This window comes from Esox lucius, chromosome 13 (assembly GCF_011004845.1).
Source record: "Esox lucius isolate fEsoLuc1 chromosome 13, fEsoLuc1.pri, whole genome shotgun sequence".
Classification (NCBI taxonomy): domain Eukaryota; kingdom Metazoa; phylum Chordata; class Actinopteri; order Esociformes; family Esocidae; genus Esox; species Esox lucius.
This window is the reverse complement of record NC_047581.1, coordinates 31,822,011-31,847,117: the sequence shown is the minus strand read 5'-3', so window position 1 is coordinate 31,847,117 and position 25,107 is coordinate 31,822,011. Positions and strand designations below refer to the sequence as shown.

At 44.3% G+C, this 25,107-nt stretch overlaps 1 protein-coding gene across 3 annotated transcripts in view; it reads left to right on the top strand.

The window, feature by feature from the left end:
- The window catches only part of si:ch73-72b7.1 (netrin receptor UNC5C), a 186,331-nt gene that overhangs the window by 110,892 nt on the left and 50,332 nt on the right, over positions 1-25,107 (top strand). For all 3 annotated transcript variants that reach the window (XR_004576717.1, XM_020052897.3, XM_010877010.4), the window contains exon 4: positions 14,843-14,946. Coding sequence is in view for 2 of the 3 variants with exons in the window: in XM_020052897.3 (XP_019908456.1) it covers positions 14,843-14,946 (104 nt within the window). In the remaining variant the exon portion in view is untranslated. The remainder of the gene's footprint in view (positions 1-14,842; positions 14,947-25,107) is intronic.

The window sequence follows — 25,107 nt, the reverse complement described above, 5'->3', positions numbered from 1 at the left end:
TTTGAAAACAATTACATCATAGATATCCAGGTGAAATCTAAGCGTCAGCCATGGCAATTACACCTGTTATTTCCCCCCCAACAGAGGCTCTACTGACGCAGAAAAATGGAAGCTTCAACTTGTGGCTACTCGTTGTATAACCCAACAACAGAAGTGCTTCTCTGAAAGCTGCCTGGATTTAAACGAACGTCTTATATTTTCAGAAAGAAAAAAACTGATTAATCGCGACAGTAATATAATATTATCTCCTTGAATATTATAGTCTACAAATCAGCTTCAGAATATCATAGAGGGGAATCAATATATCCCCATATGCACTGGTGTCAAGTCTTTCGCGGGCATTGTAGAGCTTGTTAGATATCCCTTTTGCCCTTTTCTCTTACAAAGGGAATATGATATCCTCACTTGAGTCCTGGTTTTAACCAAATACACAAAGCCCTTCCCAGACACAGGTGTTTAGTCAGAGCATCAGAAAGTATTGGAGTACTTGGCTATTCTGACATTTACCAAACAGGTAGGCGTACCACTTCTTTTTTAGAATAGGAAGATGTATGCTCCAATTACTCATGTAATTCTATGATTGTGCCCATACATTTTTTTAGTGCAGGTGTGCGCCTGTGGGAGGTCCCTTACCTGGCACAACAGAATTGAACCCCTGCATGGAAGAGTTACAATGTTGCTATCACTTCACAGCCAACTACCTAGGCTACTGTAGGAAACTACAGTAGCCTAGGTTATTTTTAATAATATGGCACCTGTTATCCCACATGGCACAATGCCAAGATTGTTACAATATCAATAAAAACAGCACTATTATATAACATAGTTAACGTACATTTTAATATTCCTGTAGAACTGAAAAAAAGAGTGAGATAATTTGAGCTTTAGAAACAAGTGTTTTCATAAATGCATGGCTGACCTCGTTTCACCGGAGCAGTGTAAAATAAGCTTTATGTCAAGTTTATTTACATATCGAATTTGATTGTCCCACATCAGTTTCAGCATTTATTTATTTAGTCTCCCCCTAGAGTGGCCTCTAGCTACCAGTAGTGCGAGTGAACTATGGGAGAAGCGTGAATGGGTGAGGGCGGGAACTGAATGGGTGAGGGTGGGAACTGCAGCACTGCTGCGAGCCTGTGGCTGGGGTGCCGCCAATCAGGAGCAACCGGAGAGCGTCAGCCAATTGTCACGCTGGAGGGATCAGGTTCCGCCTTACGTGGCTGCCTAATCTTACCTACTGGGTGGGGCTTCAGGTTACACTTTATTTTCAGAGTCCCACTTTCCATCTGTAGATGTTCTATAGATAGTGATACTGTCAACAAACCTTCAGTAAACTGGTTGACGGGCAACTGCTTGCTAAGGTCATGGGTAAGGTTAGGTTTAGAATAAGATTTTGGGTCAGGGTTAAGGTTTTGATAAAGTTTAAGGTTAGGGTGAATGTTAGGATGAGTGGATAGTTAGTTGAAATGTTATGGATACTCTTTTATACTGATACTGTTATGGATACCTACGTACTACAGCTCTGGATAAAAATTAAGGGACCACTGCACCTTTTTCTTTACTTTTCAAAAAAGTTAAGAAAATTAAGGGACTACTGCACATTGAAAGCTTCTGTTGCTCACTCAAAACGTCCCTTTTCTTTGGAAAGGAAAGAAAAAGGTGCAGTGTTCTCTTATTTTTTTCCGGAGCTGTATAATACAATCACCAAAAGTTATTTAATGACCATTAGATTAAGTTCCATTCTGCAAATTTTCAGTGCAAAGTGTACATTATGATTGTTTTGGATGGGGTTTGATAGGGTTAGAATAACCCACCTCAAAACGTACTGCCAGTGTTGCAAATAAGTCTGAGCTGATCAGACATCAGTATTCTCAAGCAATTAACATTCTCTCTCTATGATGTTAAGGAAACAAACGCTACATATTTGGCTGTTGCCGGAAAGATCCAGCTACTGTAAGTTCCAGAGCAGCTACTGTAAGTTCCAGAGCAGCTACTGTGAGTTCCAGATCAACTAATGTAAGTTCCAGAGCAGCTACTGTAAGTTCCAGAGCAGCTACTGTAAGTTCCAGAGCAGCTACTGTAAGTTCCTGCTTTATTCATAGACGTCTTAGTTTATCCACAGAGGAACTATGACCTTTTCATATGAGATTACTGCTTAAGGACATGGTCGGATTGGCTGTCTGGCAGTTCTGGCAAACAGGTGGGTTTTTTTTTTTGGGTGGGTTGGTTGAAAAGGAAATGTTTTACAATTTCTATGTTGTACTGATTATAATAAACCTGTGGCTGATTCCAAGAAGGGGATGGTCCTGTTTTCTGTTTGGCTCAGATGAGGTCACACAAACGAAAATTCTAAATTGAGCATGACATCAGTAAAGACGCCAAGATGATGGATCTAAAAACAGGAAAGGTGCTTACAGGGAAAAAGCACGGCTCTACGCAGCGACTGCAGAAGTCCGAAGCCCCAGTGATACTTGGGGAAGATTTTAGTCTGGAGGGCATGAGCAGCCATCCACACTTGGAGTAGGCAGGTAGGTGCTGAATCACTGGAACGTACAGCACATTCTGTTTTGTATAATGTAGGAGGCTTATGCAAACGGGCGGCGAACAAAAGAGGCACGGTGACAGTAGAGACGATGCCGCGACAGGCGGCACAACAGCGCCGCTGCGATGTGGGCGGGTGTGGAGAAAACGGCAGTGCTATAATCACTACCCAGTCCACCGGTGTTTACCGGAACCCCCAGTCTCTTCCTGTGATCATGTTAAAGATGACAAGGGCTTAACGTGGCTTTGGCCCAGGTTTATTCGTCCCAGGGCTTGTGCAGACAGCCTTTGTGAGAGCTTCCAGAGAGTGTCTGTCACTCAGAGATGTTTTACGGTTGGTCGCTCCGTTGGCCAAGACATCACCACTGCCAGGACTGGTATGCATCCCAAATGACGGCCTGTTGCCTTTATAGTGTACTACTTTAGACAATGAGGCACTTTTCAAAGTCCAATGCCCACCATTAAAAGCTCTTGACCTAACCAACCATTCTAGCTTTTTATGCCACAGTATTGTTTAACACTTGTTGCTTATTGGCTACAATTGAGTTCTAGAATGCGTGTTATTTCCTTATATACTGGACAGTTGGATATCTATGGCATACTTGACACCAAATCATGTTGTAAAAGGCCACAAAACCATTACATTTAGAAAGCCATAAAAACACCAACATTGATGGAGGCTTATACCACGGCTGCCAACAAACAACAACATAAGCAAGCATATCCCAGCATCAATTATGCGTTTTCATTTATATTTGCATGTTTTATTCTGGATTTCTTCTTTTAATGCTTCTTTTTGCCACAGACACAACCTAGGCCTTTGTTCGATTAGTTTACTCTCAACACTGTAGGCGTTAAGATGGCTTTAGTTTGTAGTTATACGAATACTACCTGTTAGTCAACCGTTGGCTGTTGCTGGGTAGCAACTGTGTAGTCAGGCTTTAGTTTGACCAGGGAGTTGCTAGTCTCACTCTGTGTCTCAGGTAATCCAGAATGAGACACCTCCCCCTTAGAAATCACCTTTTAAATAGAATTCAACCATTTCTCCTCTCCTTTCCCATTAGATTCTCCGCTTCAGATCATAATACTTCCTGGCGAGCGACCTTGCTGAGCAGACGCATTCCCTCCCACGGGAAGAGCCTGTCATAGGACGCCGCCTCCCCTTTCCATAGCGCCAGCCTGGCTGTTTAATCATTGGTTAAGTAACACTTTGCGGCGATAAATAAATGTGCACTTTGTTGTTGGAAAATGGTGATCAATGTTTTCGCCATAAAAGCGGCGAGCAGTACGGACCGAACACACAATGGACGGCATTCACTGGGCCTGTGATTTGTTGTACGCTGTTGAAGGGCACTAAAACAGTGAGTTATTGGCGGATGTGGGACGCCTTTTCGATCTGTGATGAAGCAGAGGACACACACACACACACACACACACTCGCTGGCCAATGATTTAGCTCACTATCACATCAAGCCTTTCTCCTTCAATATATCAGTTGAGTGGCAGGCCATAAGCACCCCGGACAAACGCCCCCCCCCCCCCCCCCCCTGAGAAACAACGCTCCAGAGGCAAGAAAAGTGTCCTGTCTTCGCCGCTGGCGCCCGAGCGTGTGTGTGCATAGAGATGGAGAGGCGTGGCCTGGGGGGGTAATGGTCCAGCTGGACAATCTTTCTGGGCAGTGCCTGACCTCTGTAGGTCTACCAGTTGGTGGCGGTGTTTGGGTGCGACCAGAATCTGCTGTGGTGGTTTCCGAACCCAAAAGCACTGAGTGGTCCACCAGCTGCCTAGCCCTCTAACTGCCATGCAGCCTAACTGCCACAATGTAAGTACTGAAAATGTCTAGGAAGCCGTGTGAGAAAACTGACAAGGAGAAGTGAGAGGAAGCACTAGGGAGTGTGTCTTCGAATTAGTTTATCCTATTATTCCGAAAGGAAAAGGCGGGAAATAGACAATGTCAAGCTCTAAATGACTAAATATGGTACAAGCCCAGGGTCAATCAGCGAGTGGTGAAAACAAAAGCCACAATACACCTTATGTTCCAACTGCCACTGTATTCCTACAACTAAAGTGGAACCCTATTGGGGCCTACAAGGTACTGGTCCACAAGGTACTGGTCTCCTAGGTACTGGTCCACTAGGTACTGGTCCACTAGATACTGGTCCACTAGATACTGGTCCACAAGGTACTGGTCCACTAGATACTGGTCCACAAGGTACTGGTCTCCTAGGTACTGGTCCACTAGGTACTGGTCCACTAGATACTGGTCCACAAGGTACTGGTCCACTAGATACTGGTCCACAAGGTACTGGTCTCCTAGGTACTGGTCCACTAGATACTGGTCCACTAGATACTGGTCCACAAGGTACTGGTCCACTAGATACTGGTCCACAAGGTACTGGTCCACTATATACTGGTCCACAAGGTACTGGTCTCCTAGGTACTGGTCCACTAGATGCTGGTCCACTAGATACTGGTCCACAAGGTACTGGTCCACTAGATACTGGTCCACAAGGTACTGGTCCACTAGATACTGGTCCACTAGGTACTGGTCCACTAGATACTGGTCCACTAGGTACTGGTCCACTAGATACTGGTCCACAAGGTACTGGTCCACTAGATACTGGTCCACAAGGTACTGGTCTCCTAGGTACTGGTCCACTAGATACTGGTCCACTAGATACTGGTCCACAAGGTACTGGTCCACTATATACTGGTCCACAAGGTACTGGTCCACTAGGTACTGGTCCACTAGGTACTGGTCCACTAGATACTGGTCCACTAGATACTGGTCCACAAGGTACTGGTCCACTAGATACTGGTCCACAAGGTACTGGTCCACTAGGTACTGGTCCACTAGGTACTGGTCCACTAGATACTGGTCCACTAGATACTGGTCCACAAGGTACTGGTCCACTAGATACTGGTCCACAAGGTACTGGTCTCCTAGGTACTGGTCCACTAGGTACTGGTCCACTAGATACTGGTCCACAAGGTACTGGTCCACTAGATACTGGTCCACAAGGTACTGGTCTCCTAGGTACTGGTCCACTAGATGCTGGTCCACTAGATACTGGTCCACAAGGTACTGGTCCACTAGATACTGGTCCACAAGGTACTGGTCCACTAGATACTGGTCCACTAGGTACTGGTCCACTAGATACTGGTCCACTAGGTACTGGTCCACTAGATACTGGTCCACAAGGTACTGGTCCACTAGATACTGGTCCACTAGATACTGGTCCACAAGGTACTGGTCCACTATATACTGGTCCACAAGGTATTGGTCTCCTAGGTACTGGTCCACTAGGTACTGGTCCACTAGGTACTGGTCCACTAGATACTGGTCCACTAGATACTGGTCCACAAGGTACTGGTCCACTAGATACTGGTCCACAAGGTACTGGTCCACTAGGTACTGGTCCACTAGGTACTGGTCCACTAGATACTGGTCCACTAGATACTGGTCCACAAGGTACTGGTCCACTAGATACTGGTCCACAAGGTATTGGTCTCCTAGGTACTGGTCCACTAGGTACTGGTCCACTAGGTACTGGTCCACTAGATACTGGTCCACTAGATACTGGTCCACAAGGTACTGGTCCACTAGATACTGGTCCACAAGGTACTGGTCTCCTAGGTACTGGTCCACTAGATTCTGGTCCACTAAGAAACATACATATTGGGAATAAAGTGCCATTATAGGATGCAGCTTGGATCATGGCCCACCACAGACACTTTGGTGAACAGTGTGCGGAGCTGAAAGACCCACGCTTTGTCTCACTTTGTCTCACCTCTTGCTTTTAATTTTCTTTCTATCAAGACTGGCCATTATAACACGGCTTAATGACTAAAGTGTAAATGTGAAATAAAATTACACACTTTTTTTCTTGCAAAGACACTTACTCCGACTTCTGACTGCGCGAGCATCAGTATTCTCTCCGACTGTGCCTTAAATGACTCCCTATTCGTGATGCAGTGCCCTAATTTAGAACAAATCCCTTTGGGTTCTTTTAAAAGTAGTGTACTACCACGGAATAGTGTGCCCTTTAGCATACAGCGGAAAGAAACCTTTTAAGATTGGGTACGCCGTGCAGCCAAACACCCATTTTGTATAATTGGACTCAAATGTGCTTTTGTAGAATGCCCGAGGAATCAACTTCACTGAAGTCATAAAAAAAACTGTTTGTTTCCCTGCTAAGCTGTGTAAAAGTTTTTGGGGAAAAATAACTGCTGCTGTTCAGCCAGATCAAGTTAGAGAGGTGTTTCCTGCGCCAACAGAACATGCTGAATTAGGAACTTGCACTACATCTAGTAATTTACAAACCCTATAACCAGTTACAGAAGTTCCACCAAGTCGTTAAACTGCTTTGGATGATACAACACAGACAGTTGGTAAGGGCAGTGGAGGAGTGGATTAAACTAACAATATAACTACAACCACTCTATCTCCCGGGGAGGGTTCACACTGAACCCAAAATCAGATCAGCATCATCTCCCATGACTGTCTGCACCATGATGGTGAACACTCCACATCACCCTAGCAGAGCACACCGTCTGTGGGCTCTGTGTCTCCGGAGCTCCCTGCAAGCTTTTAGAACTTCTTCTGGATCTTGGTAGAAATGTCTCTCTTAGGCAACTTTGCAGTAGAACCACTTTAGCTTAACAAAGAGGAGAGGAAGTTGTTCCAAGTCCCATATATTGCAGAACTTAAACCAACCGGGTTGTGCGTTCTCCCTGTGTCTTGGTACATCTGTGCAGGATTCCGAGGTGATTAACTGTGTGACGAGGCGTCGTGTTTGACTTGGTTCATTTACTCCCTGGGGGAATTTGACTGAATATACAAGCGCAGAGGTAGACAAGTAGCGGTGCACCAGTGCCTCCCTGAAGTATGACTAGATAGGGGTACATAAAAAAAAACGAAAACATGACAAGCACTGTACAAAGCCAGTTTTAATGTGACTGGGCTGTTCTCCAGACCTTTCTGTCTTAGTTTGCCATTGAAAGGTTGCTATCACTAACGGTGATGAAATATCTGTGGAGTGACTTTGAGCCTACCAGTACAACATTAACCGGCCGCCAACTGACAGACCAGGTGATTAAGAACTCATTGGGGACTGGGGGATAGGAAGGACACAGGAGTTCCACAGATATACAGACACACACACACACATACACACTTTCCTCACTTGAGGTTGTGTTTAAAAATACACCTTGAACAATATGTGCTTCTTTCTGTCTCTGTTTCTCTCTGTCTCTCTATCGAAGATATCTGAGGAGTTAAGCAATTTCGCATTGAAATGGAGGGAAAGGCTTCACTAATATTTCAAATGCTTCCTTGTGCAGAGGACTGCAAAGAATTAAAAGGAAAGAGGGAACGAGAGCTTTGGAGAGCTAGTCCACCAGACAGGATAAGTCCCCTCCAAAAAAAGCCCAGTGCTTCTGTGCAATTTACAAGGACTGCTGTTTTTTAACCCACAGTTGTAGGAACATGACCAATTAATTCCACCCGCCTGGGCTTGGAAGGCCTGCACAAACCTCAGGAGACATGCTAGCACGTAATGGAATGAAAACCCTGGCAATTGGTGAGAGTGGTTTGAATCCAGACATCCCTAGCAGGCTAGAGATACTGACTCGTAAAGGTACGCTTGATTAAAAGAAGGCAAGGGGGAGGAGAGGGACAACTGCGCCTTTGGTGGTGCAAATTATTGCAGTAATGGGGCTGCCAGCTTGCTACAGCCGTAAACAATTTGCTGCACCAGTTGCTGCTATTGGCAGTGAGAGACAGGGTCGTCTTCATCCTGACAAGAGAGACTGAAACTGCAGAAAGAGAGAGAGCTGCCGGTCATCGAAATGGAATTATTAGAATCGTCTTGGAACCTCTATGATGGCTGTTATCATTCTTCTTTCCTGCCGCTGATCAACGCTCACTACGGCAACCCACGCCAGAGACTGTTTGTGGGCTTCAGTGTTGTAGTACTCGAGACCGGTCTTGGAATCGGGACCGTTTTGGACTTGAGACCTGGTGGGAATCAAACCAACAAATCTTGTGTTGAAAGCGCCATTCTCTACCAACTCAGCTATATTAATTATCTGATTTTGATTGATCATTGTCTTCTATCTCCTTCTTTTCATTGTGTCTTTTATCTTTTTTTAAAAGCCCCACAAATGTAGGGATCCCATGAATCTGGTGCTCCATTGGGCAACATTAGAATTTTGTTCTGTTGCTGTTGGCTGATTAGATATCAGTGTCCGAGAAAAGGATGACTAGAGATCACAGTGTTGTGTTTACTCATCTCCCAGGACATTATGGCAGCCTGAAAAATATGTTTTCTTCAGCCAGCATCGACCCCATTCCCATCCTGAGTTTATTACAGGTGGGCTGTCAGAAGAAGCCCCACTCTTTGTGAGTGAGGACTGACAACCTCCACTGAAACGTCCTTCAGTCTTCATCGTTCCTCACAGAAGGACATATCAAAATGTCAACACTTTTCACTAGGCACTGAGGATGGAAGAAAGCGTTCATTGTGCAAGTAATAGCCACATTTTTCTATGATAGCGTTATTTCAAATTAGTCGGTTGCACGTGATTAAATTATTTGAATGTGACCCTTTAAGTATTACATTGGACACCTTTTAATGAGCCAGAATGTCTGTTTCTGTACCTCATTGTAAAGGTCAACATTGTAAAGGTCAGCGCTGTAAAGGTCATCACATGTCTCATGCTGTTTGACTAAATCCACGCTTTCCACAAAAAAAGAAAAATGCTTTCATGTGGGAATGTAGAAGAAAGACAACAGTGTTTATGACATGTCCAGGTCGATTTGTCATCCCGGTCTAGCCTAGCCTAGTCCGTGGTGTTCTAGTAGCCTGCAGTAGAACCTGGTCGCTCCCGTTACCCAGAGGCCCTGGTGAACAGCACACTCACTGGACTTATTAAGTTGGCCAAGGAGCACAGGGGTAGCAAAGGATGCACCCATAGAACCCACATAGAACCCATAGGAAGAGAACACACGCAGAACCTGGCAATGCCAACACACCCCGTCCCTGTATCTTCCCTTCTCTCTTTGATCTCTCTCTTCTCCTTTTCTTTCCATCCCCACTCCCTGCATACACCATTTCCATCCTCTAACTACCTCTTTCTTGTTGACTCTGGGGGCTACATGTGTTTCTGTTTAAAGCCACATCAAAATCACTGATCACCTCCATAAATAAGTCACCTGCTAAGCCAGTAAAGCGGTCTTCATATTACAGGCCTGCTCATGGCTTTTCTGTACAACGCCAATGTTTTCTGCATCTGTTTAACCGCAGGGCCATATACCAGCCTAGAGTGTTGTCTGTGGTAGGGTCAAGAAATGAAACAGTTAACTTTCTCATTCTGAGGCCTCTCCAAATATTATTTTTAAAGAAAGATGGTGATGAATGTCAGAGGTTAGGAGGGTGAGTCCCAGAGAGTGAATCAGAAAGGAAATGGCCATGTTTCTCCTCAGGATTTGTGTGCTTGTGTTTCCCTCAGTTTCCCACACTTAAAACGACCGGGACGTTTCCTCGTAGCATGTAATGCACTCATATATCATAGACAGTAATTGTTGTCCTTCTCATTTATTTTGCATGGCCTCTTTTTACTGTCGTCTTCTTTTCCTCACTATGTCTGTGCCAAGACCACTGTTACAAAGAGAACAATTTTCTCAGCAATTAAACTTATGTCCCTTCTAAGACCACACTTTTAATTGAACGCTTTGTTTTTAATTATTTTGATTTAACGCTTTGTTATGACTTCAGAGAAAACCAAAATGCTTCCCGGAAAGGGCTAGTTAAATTTGAGCATGTCAAATCCAGACTAACTAGAAAGAAATCCAGCACTAGTGACTCCTGTGGGACCTGATCCAGGTTCACATTTATGATTCAGCCTCCTGGCGCATAAACTTTGGTCCCGACTCCTTCTCCTGGTCCAGACACCTCCTCCTTGTACAGTAACTCTTATCCAGGCCCCTCCTGGTACAGTAACTCTGGTCCTGACTACTCCTGATCCAGACACCTCCTCCTTGTACAGTAACTCTTGTCCAGGCCCCTCCTGGTACAGTAACTCTGGTCCTGACTCCTCCTGATCCAGACACCTCCTCCTTGTACAATAACTATTTTCCAGGCCCCTCTTGGTTCAGCAGCTCTGGTCCAGGTCCCTCCTGGAACAGTAAATCCCATCCAGACTTCTCCTGGTCCAGACACCTCCTCCTGGTCCAGACACCTCCTCATAATATTGTCACACTGCCCCCTGTAGCCCTTTATCTGGAGAGTCCAAATTATTATCAACAGATATGTGTAATAACTATAAATGGACATTCGGCCTCTCTACATAAAGTTTACAGAATAATTTTATTTTCAGATGTGGGAGGTTATTTTCCTACTTTCATAAAGAAATCAACAACTTGAGTTAATGTCCCAGGAGCGACCAGTAGCACTTCTTCACCTCATGCAGATATCAGCCAGGACCGGAAAAATGCAGCCAAATGTGCATTTACACTTCCAAGCCCTTTGCGCCAACTAAAAATGAGATGATAAAACTCTGTTTTCCGTCCTCCGGGCAGACTTGTGAAAAGACTGTAATACCCGTATGAATTCTTCCCGCACGGCCACCTTCAGTTGTTTCCTGTGATGTAATTCTCAGGGGCAGGGATGGTGTGGCAGACACTCCTACAACATACAGTCATGTGAAAAAATTTGGAAACCCCATTAAATATTCAGTTATTCATTAATAAATGTTCACATATCGAAGTCTAATCTTGTTTTCTCTGTAAAAGAAAGTGATCTAATTGCAGGTAAACAGCAAAAAATAACATTGTTTTACTCATTAAACAAAAGACATCAAAATAAATGCATATTCTAACTGAGGAAAAAGTTAGGACACCCTACCCCCTAATACCTAGTGTTAACCCCTAATACCTAGTGTTACCCCTAATACCTAGTGTTACCCCCTAATACCTGGTGTTACCCCTAATACCTAGTGTTACCCCCTAATACCTAGTGTTACCCCCTAATACCTGGTGTTACCCCTAATACCTAGTGTTACCCCCTAATACCTAGTGTTACCCCCTAATACCTGGTGTTACCCCTAATACCTGGTGTTACCCCCTAATACCTAGTGTTACCCCCTAATACCTAGTGTTACCCCCTAATACCTAGTGTTACCCCCTAATACCTGGTGTTACCCCTAATACCTAGTGTTACCCCCTAATACCTGGTGTTACCCCCTAATACCTAGTGTTACCCCCTAATACCTGGTGTTACCCCTAATACCTAGTGTTACCCCCTAATACCTAGTGTTACCCCCTAATACCTAGTGTTACCCCCTAATACCTGGTGTTACCCCCTAATACCTTGTGTTATCCCCTAATACCTAGTGTTACCCCCTAATACCTAGTGTTACCCCCTAATACCTGGTGTTACCCCCTAATACTTAGTGTTACCCCCTAATACCTTGTGTTACCCCCTAATACCTAGTGTTACCCCCTAATACCTGGTGTTACCCCCTAATACCTAGTGTTACCCCCTAATACCTAGTGTTACCCCCTAATACATAGTGTTACCCCCTAATACCTGGTGTTACCCCCTAATACCTAGTGTTACCCCCTAATACCTAGTGTTACCCCCTAATACCTGGTGTTACCCCCTAATACCTAGTGTTACCCCCTTTGGCTGAAATAACTTCAGTGAGACGCTTCCTGTAACCCTCTACCAGTCTCTGACATCGGTCTGAGGAAAGTTTGCCTCCCTCCTCAATGCAGAATGCTTTAACCTGTGTGATGTTTGAGGGGTTTCTTGCATGTACAGCCCGTTTCAAGTCACCCCACAGCATCTCAATGGGATTAAGATCTGGGCTTTGACTGGACCATTCCAGGACTCTCCATTTCTTAGTTTTCAGCTAGTCCTTGGTGGATTTACTGGTATGTTTAGGGTCATTGTCATGTTGCAGGGTCCAGTTCCGCTTCAGCTTTAATTTTCTTACAGATGGTCTCACATGTTGCTCAAGCACCCTCTGATACACTGTAGAATGATGGATTCTATGATGGTGAGCTGGCCAGGTCCTGCTGCCGCATTGCATCCCCAAACCATGACACTTCCACCTCTATGCTTCACAGTTGGTATGAGGTTCTTTTCCTGGAACGCTGTATTTGGTGTGCGCCAAACATGTCCTCTGTTCTGGTGTCCAAATAATTCTCTGTCATCTGTCCAAAGAACATTATTCCAGAAGTCCTGTTCTTTGTCTACGTTCTCTCTGGCAAACTTCAGTCTGGCCTTTGTGTTTCTCTTGGAGAGTAAATGTTTCCTCCTTGCACACCTCCCGTGAATATTAAACTTGTGCAGTCTCTTTCTGATTGTATAGGCATGCGCTTTCACATCAACAGTTGCCAGAGACTGCTGTAGGTCCTGTGATGACATTTTAGGGGTTTTGGAGACTTCTTTTAGCATCTTGCGGTCTGCTCTCGGGGTGAACTTGCTTGGAAGGCCAGACCTGGGCATGTTGGCAGTTGTTTTGAATGTCCTCCCCTTGTACACTATTTTCCGGAGAGTGGAAACTCTTTTGAGATCTTTTTAAATCCCTTACCAGACTCATAAGCTGCAACAATCTTCTCTCTGAAGGCCTCAGACAGGTCTTTCGACCTCACCATGGTGTTCACTCTCACGTCAACAGACAGGAGCACACCAAACTGAATGTCTGAGGTTTAAATAGGGAAAGCCTCCTTCAAAATGCTGAGTAACAATGTTCGAATCATGTGCACCTGATGTGATACACCTATGTGTGATTTCAGCCATTTTAAGTGGGATAAAATGTGGGGGTGTCCTAATTTATTCCTCACCAGAAATTGCATGTTTATTTTATTACATTTTACAGAAAGTTTTAGAAAGTATTTTCTTCAGTTTTACTTGTTTAGTTATATTACTTGAATCTCCCAGTATTGTTAAAATTGATATTGAATATCCATATGTCTAAATATGTAAAAAAAAACACGTTTTCATAGGGTGTCCTAATTTATTCACATGACTGTATACAGGAGACTTGGGTGAGGAGGCGTTAGGATGTGAGTCCCAGTGGACAGGCATTGGAGCCTGGTGTCCTCCTCGCCGTTACCAGCCACCTCAGATCACTGACAGCTCCTGGGACATGAGCTCTGCCGCGGGACTGTCCACTTACCCTTGTAAAGGGTCCATTTGTCCTCCCCCTCTCTTTCTGTCCATGTCGCTCCCTCTCCAGCCCCCGTCCCCCCCCGTCCCCGTCTTTGTTTAAAAGGCCATGCAGCAAATCAATTCCTGCGCCACAATAACTAGGAAATGTCAACAACAGGCATGAATATTTGCGAGGGTTGTTCGCCGGTTGTCTGGATCTTGGTGGGAGAGACGCTGAGGTGATTGTCTCCGGGCTGGTCCACAACTGCTGTGTCACTTTGCCCCCGGGCCTTGAGGTGAATCACACGGTGCGGAGATGCATACCCACCAGGGTCCAGAACCCCATAGCAGGGCTCAAACACTGAATGACAGGGTGGTGTCTTCAGAATGGCCTCCCAGTCGCCCACACTGGTTCCCTGATTATTTTAGTCTTCCTGTGTTCTCTCTCCTTGAGAGAGGTGTCCATTCCTCTCTGCTTGGAACGAGAACAAATCTGTTGTTGAATGCTTGTTGTCCTAACTCAAGGCTGTATGGAGTGTTCCCGGGTTAATATGAGAATATGTCAGTATTCTATTTATTCGCAAAGTCTCTGTTTTGTCAACATGAGAAATCCAATAACATGTCATTATATGTAGTGGCCTTGAAAATGTTACAAAGCAGTATTGGGGTTTATTGAGCCTCTACACTCCCTATCTATGAATGGAGATCTACTGCATCTCAGCACTGAGCGCTTTCTGTGGTACTGCAGTTTCTCCATCTCACCTGGAGTTGTTGAGTTTACGTGCCTTTCGGTGAGAAGGCAAATGGATAATCCTAATAACGACCAAGGGCTTACTTGGGAGTACCGTCTACATCTTCTCCGGCAGAGGCCAGTTGGGGAAGGTGTTGACAGCATTGGTGAGCTGTAAAAACAGAGGGAGAATCATACGTTCTGTATGGTTTTAAGACATAGCACATTTGTGTTTGTGACTCTATTTCCCAATGTAAGTTTAGTTCTTAGTGTAAATCAGAGTAATTATGTTTTAGTTTCTTTATTATATTTTAATCGTTCTACCTTGTGGTCATTCCTTGGATTGGAGCATAGAAGATAAAGCACAAATAATGCTAAATTTAACGTTTTGTTTGCATTTTGCATTTTTCAGATCTGAGGAAAACATTTGACCAGGAGCCACTGGGGAAGGAGGTGTCCCTTGAACAGGAAGTGCTTCTACAGTGCCGCCCACCTGAGGGCATACCAGCTGCTGAGGTATTTACCAACTTCCTGTTTCCATCCATACATTAGGTCAAGACCAGTATGGTTCACTGATAAAAATCTACTTAATTTCAAACAATTATGAGACCCCACAAAGGGTGGTCCTCAGAAGGTTTTGACAGTTATTTGATTTTCCAGTGGTAAAGCTGGGACCCTCCGATATGGAATGGTACCTAGCCTTGGAAGAAGGTTCGCTGTTTGCTTGGTTTATCCATTCTGCTGGTGGACAAAGGGTTTTGAAGCAATAGAGAGACTTTCTTTTCTCACTTGGATTTATTTTTATAAATATTATTTTTTTGTGTACAATGTGTTCTACAGTAACCTACGCCATGTGCTTGACTTTTCCGAGTTCAAATTATAAACAGTAGAGCTGGACCGATGAATAGAAAATGATTGACAAAGACCTCACCAAGCACTTATTTGCACATAGCAATACTGACCACTTTTTGCAACCATGTTTCTGTTCAGTGAAATAAGTTACCAAAATGCGGAGTTGTTTGCTACAATCATCTGCAATAGTTGCTCATACGGTAATTTAGTATATCTTTGGTCCACACTAATGTTGTGAACGCATTTATAGCTGTTGCATCAATTCAGGCAATTTATCCTGATATGGATTTTTCTTTCCATATCACGCAGCTCTGAAAGACAGAAATCACACATGTATAGTGGACCAGCGCATTTTCTTAGACTTTGGTTTTCTGTGATTGGAATTTGAATGGGGTCATACTTCATGAGACTGAGCCCCTTGTTGTAGTGAAGGACACATGGAGCTCTTCTACCAGAGCAGAGAGAGACTGAGAGAAACCCAGAGAGAGACCCGGAGAGACAGAGAGAGACCCAGAGAGAGACCAGGAGAGAGACAGAGAGAGAGGGAGAGAGACACGGAGAGACAGAGAGAGACCCAGAGAGAGACAGAGAGACTGAGAGAGACCCGGAGAAACAGAGAGAGACCCAGAGAGAGACCCAGAGAGAGACCCAGAGAAACACAGAGAGAGACCCAGAGAGAGACCAAGAGAGACCCGGAGAGACAGAGAAAGACCCAGAGAGAGACAGAGAGTGACCGAGAGAGACCCGGAGAGACCCAGAGAGAGACAGAGAGAGAGGGAGGGGCTGATAGACAGACAGGCAGACCAAGAGATAGAGGCAGACTGACCGAAAGGGAAGCAGACAGACCAAGAGAGACAAACAGACCGAGAGGGATAGACTGACAGACAGACAGACCAAGCGATAGAGAGAGACAGACAGACCGAGAGTGGGAGACAGAGTCAAGACAGTCAGAGTACAGAGTCATCTGATTCATGACTCTACACAGAAATGGTTTCTCTCTTTCTCTGCTTCTTTCTCTCTCTCTCTCTCTCTGTCACTCTCCCTTTTCCCCTCTATCCCTCCCTCTATCCCTCCCTCTCCTTCTCAATTCTGTGTTCTATTTGAAGAGCTTTATTGGCATGTGATACATTTGGTATATTGGATTTGTTTACTATGTTTGTGTTCCACTTGTTGGCCTTTTCTCGCAGCATTGGGTCACATCTTGCTGCTGTGAGTGCGCATCGCATCATTTCGGATACAGACGGATACAGGAGCTTGATTTGGTTTCTAATTATTTTTTTCGGGGCTTCTTGATTTGAGGACAATATGTGTCTCTATTGTGGTCCTACATTCGTCAAGGCCCATCTCGTTCTGCGTGTCTCTCGGAAGCAAGGTAGTCAAAATGTTTCTGACTTTGTGTGCCATATACTGCGTCAGATGATCTGTGTGCACAAGCAGTTACCTCAATTATAATGGAAACACTCGTTTTTTCCTTGAGGGATGGCATAGGGATACAGTTCAAAACATCAACATTAAAACATTGGCAAAGGCACTAGAAAAGTCTGTATCCTAAAAATGTTCCGATGCCTGAACCATAAATGTGAATTCCACCCAGACACCTTTATCCTGGAGCAAACACATACATACACCAGCCTCAGCCTACCCATCTACACAACCGTTTGGGACGTTTCTCTCTCGAATCACTCCCTCTTTCCCCTTCCTTTCTCTCCCTCCATCTCACACTCTATCTCTCTTTCTTTCTCCCTCTACCTCAATCTCAGTTTTCCTCTCTCATCTTCTACTCTCTCGCTACGTTTTCTCTGTCTCCCTCTTTTCAGAGATTCTGTCTTTGCTCCATCACGCTCTTTTTGATACAACCAAGCAAGTTTCAGGAAATCGTTAAACCACACCACCTGCAGGTGGTATCAAGCCAATACATCGGTCGATTGGTTCGTTCAATTTAACTGTGAGGTTTCAGGGAGTCTGGTCTCTGAAGTAGTTTCCTCAACAAGACAAATCTCCTCTCTAATGCCTTAAGACTCTAGGTGACCCCAGTGCTCTGCACCCCCACACACATTTTGACGTCATGCATTTTTTAAATTCATTTTGGCTGTAATAATGCGATCACAACCCACAAAAATGGATTGCTTGCTCTGCCAATGTAACTGGATGTAGCAGGTGTTAAAGGAACGCCTGGAACTAGATCCCCAAATACATTGTCTTGAGAAAAGGAAGAATGTTTTGGGGTGGTAGAGGAGAGATTACAATGGAACATCACCTTTTGATGCCTAGAAGCAGAAGTCACGTCACAGTCTCTTCCCTCCCATATAAACCTTATGTTAAGTAAAAAAAATATAAGACGTTAAGTGATGGCGTGATCGGCGTACTCTGCCACCCAATTGTCTACCACAACACGTCACCCCTGGTGTTTTGTGGACCCAAGAGCCAATTGCAGTGTTGCAGTGTTGCTGTGCTACATCTGTGTGAGCAGCCAACACAGCCGAGCTGTCTGCTGGTGCTTAAACGTGGAATAACACGGAGGTTCTCTTTTCATTAAAACTCATTTTGATAAAACAAAAGTGCTGTAGGCTTTTAGCTGCTCAGGATAGACGACCAGCTCATTGTTTACATTATCAGAAATGCCTCCATTTGATGTACTTTGGCTCGCAAAATTCGTAAGGTGAGAAATGTAATACCATGGAATGATACAGATCCTCCCTAAAAGCTACATTGTATGGGACTTGTTCCCAGTTCATAATGGCAGGGCGCTTTAGCCTCAGACTGACAACTGATTGCCATTACTGAAGATGTCCTAAAATGCAGCACTACCTGAGCTATCAGAGGTCAGCTTCAAAACCATTGTAAGAAGATGTGTGGAGCCTAAAGAACAGTCTTCTTTATTTTCACCAAAAATCTAACTGTTATCACTGTGAATTGTTCTCCGCCAATCTATCACTTCTTAACGGCAGTTGGGTAAGAATTTCACGATAGTTTGAAATGTACAGACTCTTTTTGGACACTGGTAGAAAGCCATGGGTCAACAGAGATTGGTGGGAGGTTAATATGAAGGCAGACACACCATCTATACTCTGCTAGACTTTAGAAATAACAGCTTTTTTGATTGTCTCCAAACTTCTAATCGGTAAAACGACTGGCACTGACCTGGAAAGGTCATATCAGGTCGATAGCGTTGACCTCGCCGGGACGGGCCGGGACTGAAGGACACAGCCGCGATGGAATAAACAATTCAGACCCTGGTGACAGGATTCAGTGTTTGACACGCACCACAAGCACCTAGCGCGGACCAGATCTGCCCCATAAACCTTCCTTCCAATTCTCGAGCCGACACCAAGAAAAATCAGACATGGTGCCCTTGAACAAGGCTCCTAACCTTATTTGCTCCTCTATGTCACTCTGGTTAAGAGCGTCTGCCGACGCACTGAAATGTCAAATGCACATGTAGCAGACTGACCACACACGAACAACAAGCTAGTTAATGGACACACACACACACACACACACTAAGAACAGCAATCTGCCGTCTCTAAGAAAGGACTCACTGCGCCAGCCACTCCGAAGGAGACGACGGTAGACTGGTCCCGTCAGAATGGATCAGAGCGTCGGTCTCCTCACACAGCCCCGGGGCCTCCATGTCCTCCCCTGTCCCTGTGCTGTCTGGCTGCGGGGTCAGGACAGGACGGGTCATGTTGTTGACTAATGTGTTAGAGGATCACAGCTCACTGAGGCCCTGCAGGACTCCACGGATGAAGTGCCCGTGCCGAGCTGGGCCGGACAGGGCCACCGACGTGGGGGTGTGGATGGAGTCAGGCCAGAGTGGAGGGTGTTACTGAGACACAGCACCGGCTCGAGTGGTGACTGACTGCATGCTGTGTCCGTGTCATTTTTTTACTGTTGCTATACCAACGTAGGACAATTTCTGGGGTGCCTGAAGCATGGATGGTCTGTGGAAATCTGCAGCTGATTTTGGCTGGTTGTGGCAATACAGAGACCCAGGTAGGCTGATTATGATACACAGAGACCCAGGTAGGCTGGTTGTGACACAGAGCCCAAGGTAGGCTGGTTGTAGTGACACAAAGCTCCAGGTAGGCTGGTTGTAGTGACACAAAGACCCAGGTAGGCTGATTATAATACAGAGACCCAGGTAGGCTGGTTGTAGCAATACAGAGACCCAGGTAGGCTGATTATGATACAGAGACCCAGGTATGCTGGTTGTAGCAATACAGAGACCCAGGTAGGCTGATTATGATACAGAGACCCAGGTAGGCTGGTTGTAGCAATACAGAGACCCAGGTAGGCTGGTTGTGACACAGAGCCCAAGGAAGGCTGGTTGTAGTGGCACAAAGACCCAGGTATGCTGATTATGATACAGAGACCCAGGTAAGCTGGTTGTGATACAGATACCCAGGTAGGCTGGTTGTGACACAGAGCCCAAGGTAGGCTGGTTGTAGTGACACAAAGCTCCAGGTAGGCTGGTTGTAGTGGCACAGAGACCCAGATAGGCTGGTTGTAGTGATGTGGTTAGGTCTTGCAGTATGGTTGAAAATGGATTCCAGCCAATGACAACTTGGTACAGTGAATAATAGTATAATAGAATAATGCTGTAATAGAATAATGATTTAAAAAAATATTGGTGAAATATAATAAGGGTATAATAGAATAATATTGTAATAGAATAATACTGTAATATAATAATAGTGTAATAGAATAATGGTGCAATAGAATAACAGTGTAATAGAATAACAGTGTAATAGAATAATGGTGTCATATAATAATAGTGTAATAGAATAACAGTGTAATAGAATAACGGTGTAATAGAATAATGGTGTAATAGAATAACAGTGTAATAGAATAATGGTGTAATATAATAATAGTGTAATAGAATAACAGTGTAATAGAATAACAGTGTAATAGAATAATGGTGTAATAGAATAACAGTGTAATAGAATAATGGTGTAATAGAATAACAGTGTAATAGAATAATGGTGTAATAGAATAACAGTATAATAGAATAATGGTGTAGTCGAATAATAGTGTAATAGAATAATGGTGTAGTAGAATAATGGTGTAATAGAATAACGGTGTAATAGAATAACAGTGTAATAGAATAATGGTGTAATAGAATAACGTTGTAATAGAATAACAGTGTAATAGAATAACGTTGTAATAGAATAACAGTGTAATAGAATAGTGGTGTAATAGAATAACAGTGTAATAGAATAATGGTGTAATAGAATAACGTTGTAATAGAATAACAGTGTAATAGAATAACGTTGTAATAGAATAACAGTGTAATAGAATAATGGTGTAATAGAATAATGGTGTATTAGAACAACAGTGTAATAGAATAATGGTGTAATAGAATAACAGTGTAATAGAATAATGGTGTAATAGAATAATGGTGTATTAGAACAACAGTGTAATAGAATAATGGTGTAATAGAATAAAGTTGTAATAGAATAACAGTGTAATAGAATAACAGTGTAATAGACTAATTCTGCTTGCCTTATGAGCCAAGCAGCACAATGCAGCAGTTTGTGGTGTGAAGTAGACATTTTTCATAGCCCCTTCCTCGCTTACCTACTTCCTCACCTAGCAGGACCTTGTTGGCAGGCCCAGGCTCCAGTGGAGTCCCCCGGCCCCCCGCAGGGTCTGGCAGGGAGAAGCGGCCCTGGCCCGGCCCTCCTTCCGTCAGCCTGCCTGATTAGTGGTTAGCTTTGGCTCCATGACAGCACCAGCATCTCCCAGCCCGGAATGCACAGCAGTAATGGATCTGTAAGCTAACGTAATGGCAGAGACCCGAGCCGGTGGCAAGTTTACGGTGTCCCAACATTACACTGCCAGCGCTCTCATTTCTTAATCGAATTACGCAAAAGCAGTAATTCATATTGCACAGGAGTGAAAATTGGTAGCAGATTGCTAAAAGCAGTGGCTTGATTTTGTTCCATGTTTAATGGTAGAAAGGCTTTATTTATCTGGTCCTTGTTTAATGTTCTGTGCTTTTTGTGTGCACTATAAAAGGCCAAAGGTCTCTGGTCAAAACTAGTGAACTATATGGAGTAACGGCACATTTGGGATGCAGAAACATCTTGTTAATTTACTGCTCTGGGACCAAAATAATCCTTTGTAGGTGCAGCAGTGCTTCAACTCGTAAAAGGCTTGGTCACTATGTATTATCTGCAATCAAATCAAATATCTGTCCAAAACAATAATTACAGACATTATAGCTGAGATTATCAAGTAGTCTTTTCTATTCCTACCTCCTATGCAAATTTGAGAAATAACAGTGGTAAACCAACAGTGGAACCACTCGAAGGCAGCACTGTCCAAGGCACTATTTTGGATGAATAATTATTTTTACAGAAGCCTTGGCATATTGCCTCATTTAGGGTGTATGGTGTCATCCTAATTATACTGAGGTCAAAACCCACGATTAAAATATTCAGTTTGGTACGCAGCGCTACTCTCTAATAGTAATACACATACGAAACTGTTCAAATCACAATCCAATTCAACTTATCTGGGCATTTTGAATTGAAATCTGTTTTGCCAATAGATAATAGATAAGCAAGCCACTCTGTTCCATTCTGCTGGACTATCTCTCCTCGTTCCGTTCAGTGATTCTGTCTAGACAGTGAGATTCCAATCCTGCTCGCTGCTTGGTCACTAACAAGTGTTCTGCACTTAACTGATTCTGGAGATAGAGCAAACATTGCACACTCTGACAAAGAAAACAAGGCTCAGACATTTAGTTTGGCTTGCGCGCCAAGTAAAAGGTTGTGTTTTTTTTCCCCCTACCGCTGGAAATAACTTAAAACAAAGAGCTTCTCGAAATGGCTCAATGGTTTGGGTAGTTTAAGGAAACTATCAATCAAATAATTCAAATTGCAGGTTTTCATTCCACTGTAAAATTTTACCAAAGCTTTCTAACGGTTTGTTGTGTGAATAGCACTTGGTGATGAATGTGCAACCAGTGACCTGTTGCTTTAATTGTGCTTGGTTTGGGAACTTTAAGATTTAGTGTTGTGTTTTTCTTTGTGGTGCGGAGGGTACATTCTTGAGTGGGTCCTTGAAATGAAAGGAAGCACGAAGGGGGTAATGATGGAGTTAGTGTGGGGATCCCCTGTTGAGACCCTTCCCATTCTTCTGCTTTCATTATTTCTGAAAGAGCTGGTGAAAAGCAAGTTAAAGGCCGCCTTTCCGACCAGCGCTTTCTCCGACATGCCCATTTGGCAAGGTCATGAAAAGCGATTAAAATATACCATCTTCAGGATTCTGGCCTTCCTTTCTATTTTTCTGTTCATGTTTCCCCCCCTCCCTTCCTGCCTCTCCAATCTGTGGATGTTTGTTCTCAGATAAAGATAGGGCGAGGGATTGACATAGAATTATGGATTATAGATGAGCCGGTCGTCACGGAGACAGACTTTTCAGTAAAGCAGCCATTCAGGGCAGCCGGGTCCCAGCCAGGTTGTCATGGACGACGGGTCAAGGCCACTATTGCATGGGATAGCCCGCCGTGCAAAGACAATGGTCTGCGTTGTACGACAGAAAAAAAAACTTTCAAAAGTTTCATAAACATTGACAATACCAAATTTCATTGTTAAGCAAATAGAAGGCTAGCGAGATGGACTAGCGATGCCTGTCAGAGTCATGACACCGTTTGCAGATTACCAAATGCTATGGTCCATCAAAAGGCACTGGCTAGCATTCACAGATCCCTGTTGAATATGTGTGTATCAGCCCATTCACACAGAGTTAAACATCAATTAGACAAGCAAAGTTGTTCCCGTTTGGCTTCGTTGGTAGAGCTTGGTGCTTGCAACGCGAGGGTTATGGGGTCCATTCCCACAGGGGCCAATAGGGATGTCACGAGAACCGATACTTCGGTACCAAGTCGATGCCACAATTCTGAAAACATGACGGTAATGGTTTTTGTACAGTACCGTGGGTTACCTTAGGTACCGGGGATCCAACACGTGAGCAGCTCGGCCTCCACTCGTCGAAAAGACAAGCAGTAAGAGTCGTGTATGGAAGTACTTTGTGTTGGAAGCGGATGGTCAGTGAGTAAGAAATTCGCAAAAACAAGTATGCAAACGGTGCTTTCGAACATTCGAGAGCTAAGGAAACACTTCCAGCTTGCGAAGCACCTCAAAGACAAAACATCCAGATTTGTTTGAAATACACGTTACCATTTTGTTTGTTTGAGACAGCTGGCATTGCTGTGTAGCCAATCCAACTATGTTCATTACGACATTTGCAATGGCTAAACGCTAAAGGCTGCTATCTTAAGGCTAATGTAATGTAACCACAGCTCATAGCAGTAGGCTACCATCCTTGCCGTTCAGTCTGTCATCTGTCATCAAAATTAAACGGTTGCGTTTTAAATAAATATTTTCTCTAATGGTCTGTCACCATGTCAGTTAATTGAAACTACTGTTTGCACTCTGAGTAGAGGTGTGTGTGTGTGCGTGTGTGGGTGTGCGTGTGTGTGCGTGTGTGCGCATGTGCGTGTAGCCCCTGCAGTTTTCTTACAGTTATTCAGCTGATAACGGAAATCTAAATTTTCACAGTATCTATCCACAGACCAAGGATACGCTTCTTTTAACCTTTAGCGTGGGAAACACTGAACTGACTCCGGCTCACCCGAGCAGGGTACTTTCCAGTTCACTGCCGGGTACCCAGGTCATTCCACCAGGTGGGAGCCTGACGACCACAGCAGACATTGACGTACCCAGGGAATGCGCTCCAAAAAAAAAACCCCGGGGTCACAGAGTAAGGCATTGTGTTGATGACACCCCTGCTTCTGCGGACCCCCAGGGTGACCGCCGACAAACGAGTCCCCGTCAAGACACAACGGAAAGACCTGCAGGGATGGGTTCAGCAGAGTTTCATTTTCAAAATCATGGGCCCGTATTTCGTGAAGCATTTCAGAGGATGAGTACTGTTTTGGTAATTGATAACAGTTTTTGTAATTGATGAGATTACTGTAGACTGTATTCTTAATGAATAGCTTACAAACAATGTTTTTTTTTTGTGTTGACCAAGCCATAAAAAAGCAATTTTTAAAAACACTACTTTCAAGAGTCAATTATCTAGGATTACTGTTTAAACTTAACATGCTTTAATGCAGAGTCAACAGCCTCTTCTTCCCCAGCCACTAAGCTGCAATATGGACTCCTATTTTAATACCATTTCAAAGAGTAGTTTCTAGCTAATAGGTTAGGTTGTATCTGCAGTACTTGAATTGTAATGGCATGGGCATTGCTGCATGCCGCTGTCAGTCTGTGTCAGATGCCTTCCACCTCAGTGTGAAAGGCCAAAGTTTAGCCACACAGTGTCTACATCTGTCCTGTAAGTTTGCTCAGTGACCACAAAAAATGTCTGTCTCTGTTTCTCTCTCTGTCTCTCTATCTTGAAATGTACATGCATCTAATGCATTTACACACGTGTATACAATATATACAGTACATATACATCATATTATCTCCCTTCTCCCCCTCTCTCGCTCCTGTCTCTGTGGTCCTGCTCGCTCGGTGAAGCCCTGCCCCCCCTTCGTTTCCACGGCCTGGTGGAGTATTTACTACAGCAGGGTGTCAGATGTTAAAATACTTAAGAGTGTGCAAGTTCAACAGGAAGCCGGCGCTCATTATGGAGAACCTCTGAGGGCCACCGAGCGCCTCAACCCAGCGGTGACCCGTAACCAGAGGGCCTGCCCAGAACATCTCCACCTGTCAATCATCTCAACACTTGACCCTCAATCTAGTGTATTTTGAGGCACCCCTCATCTTCCTTGTATTGGCTGGGGCCTTGTCTGTTCCCGGCTGGGTT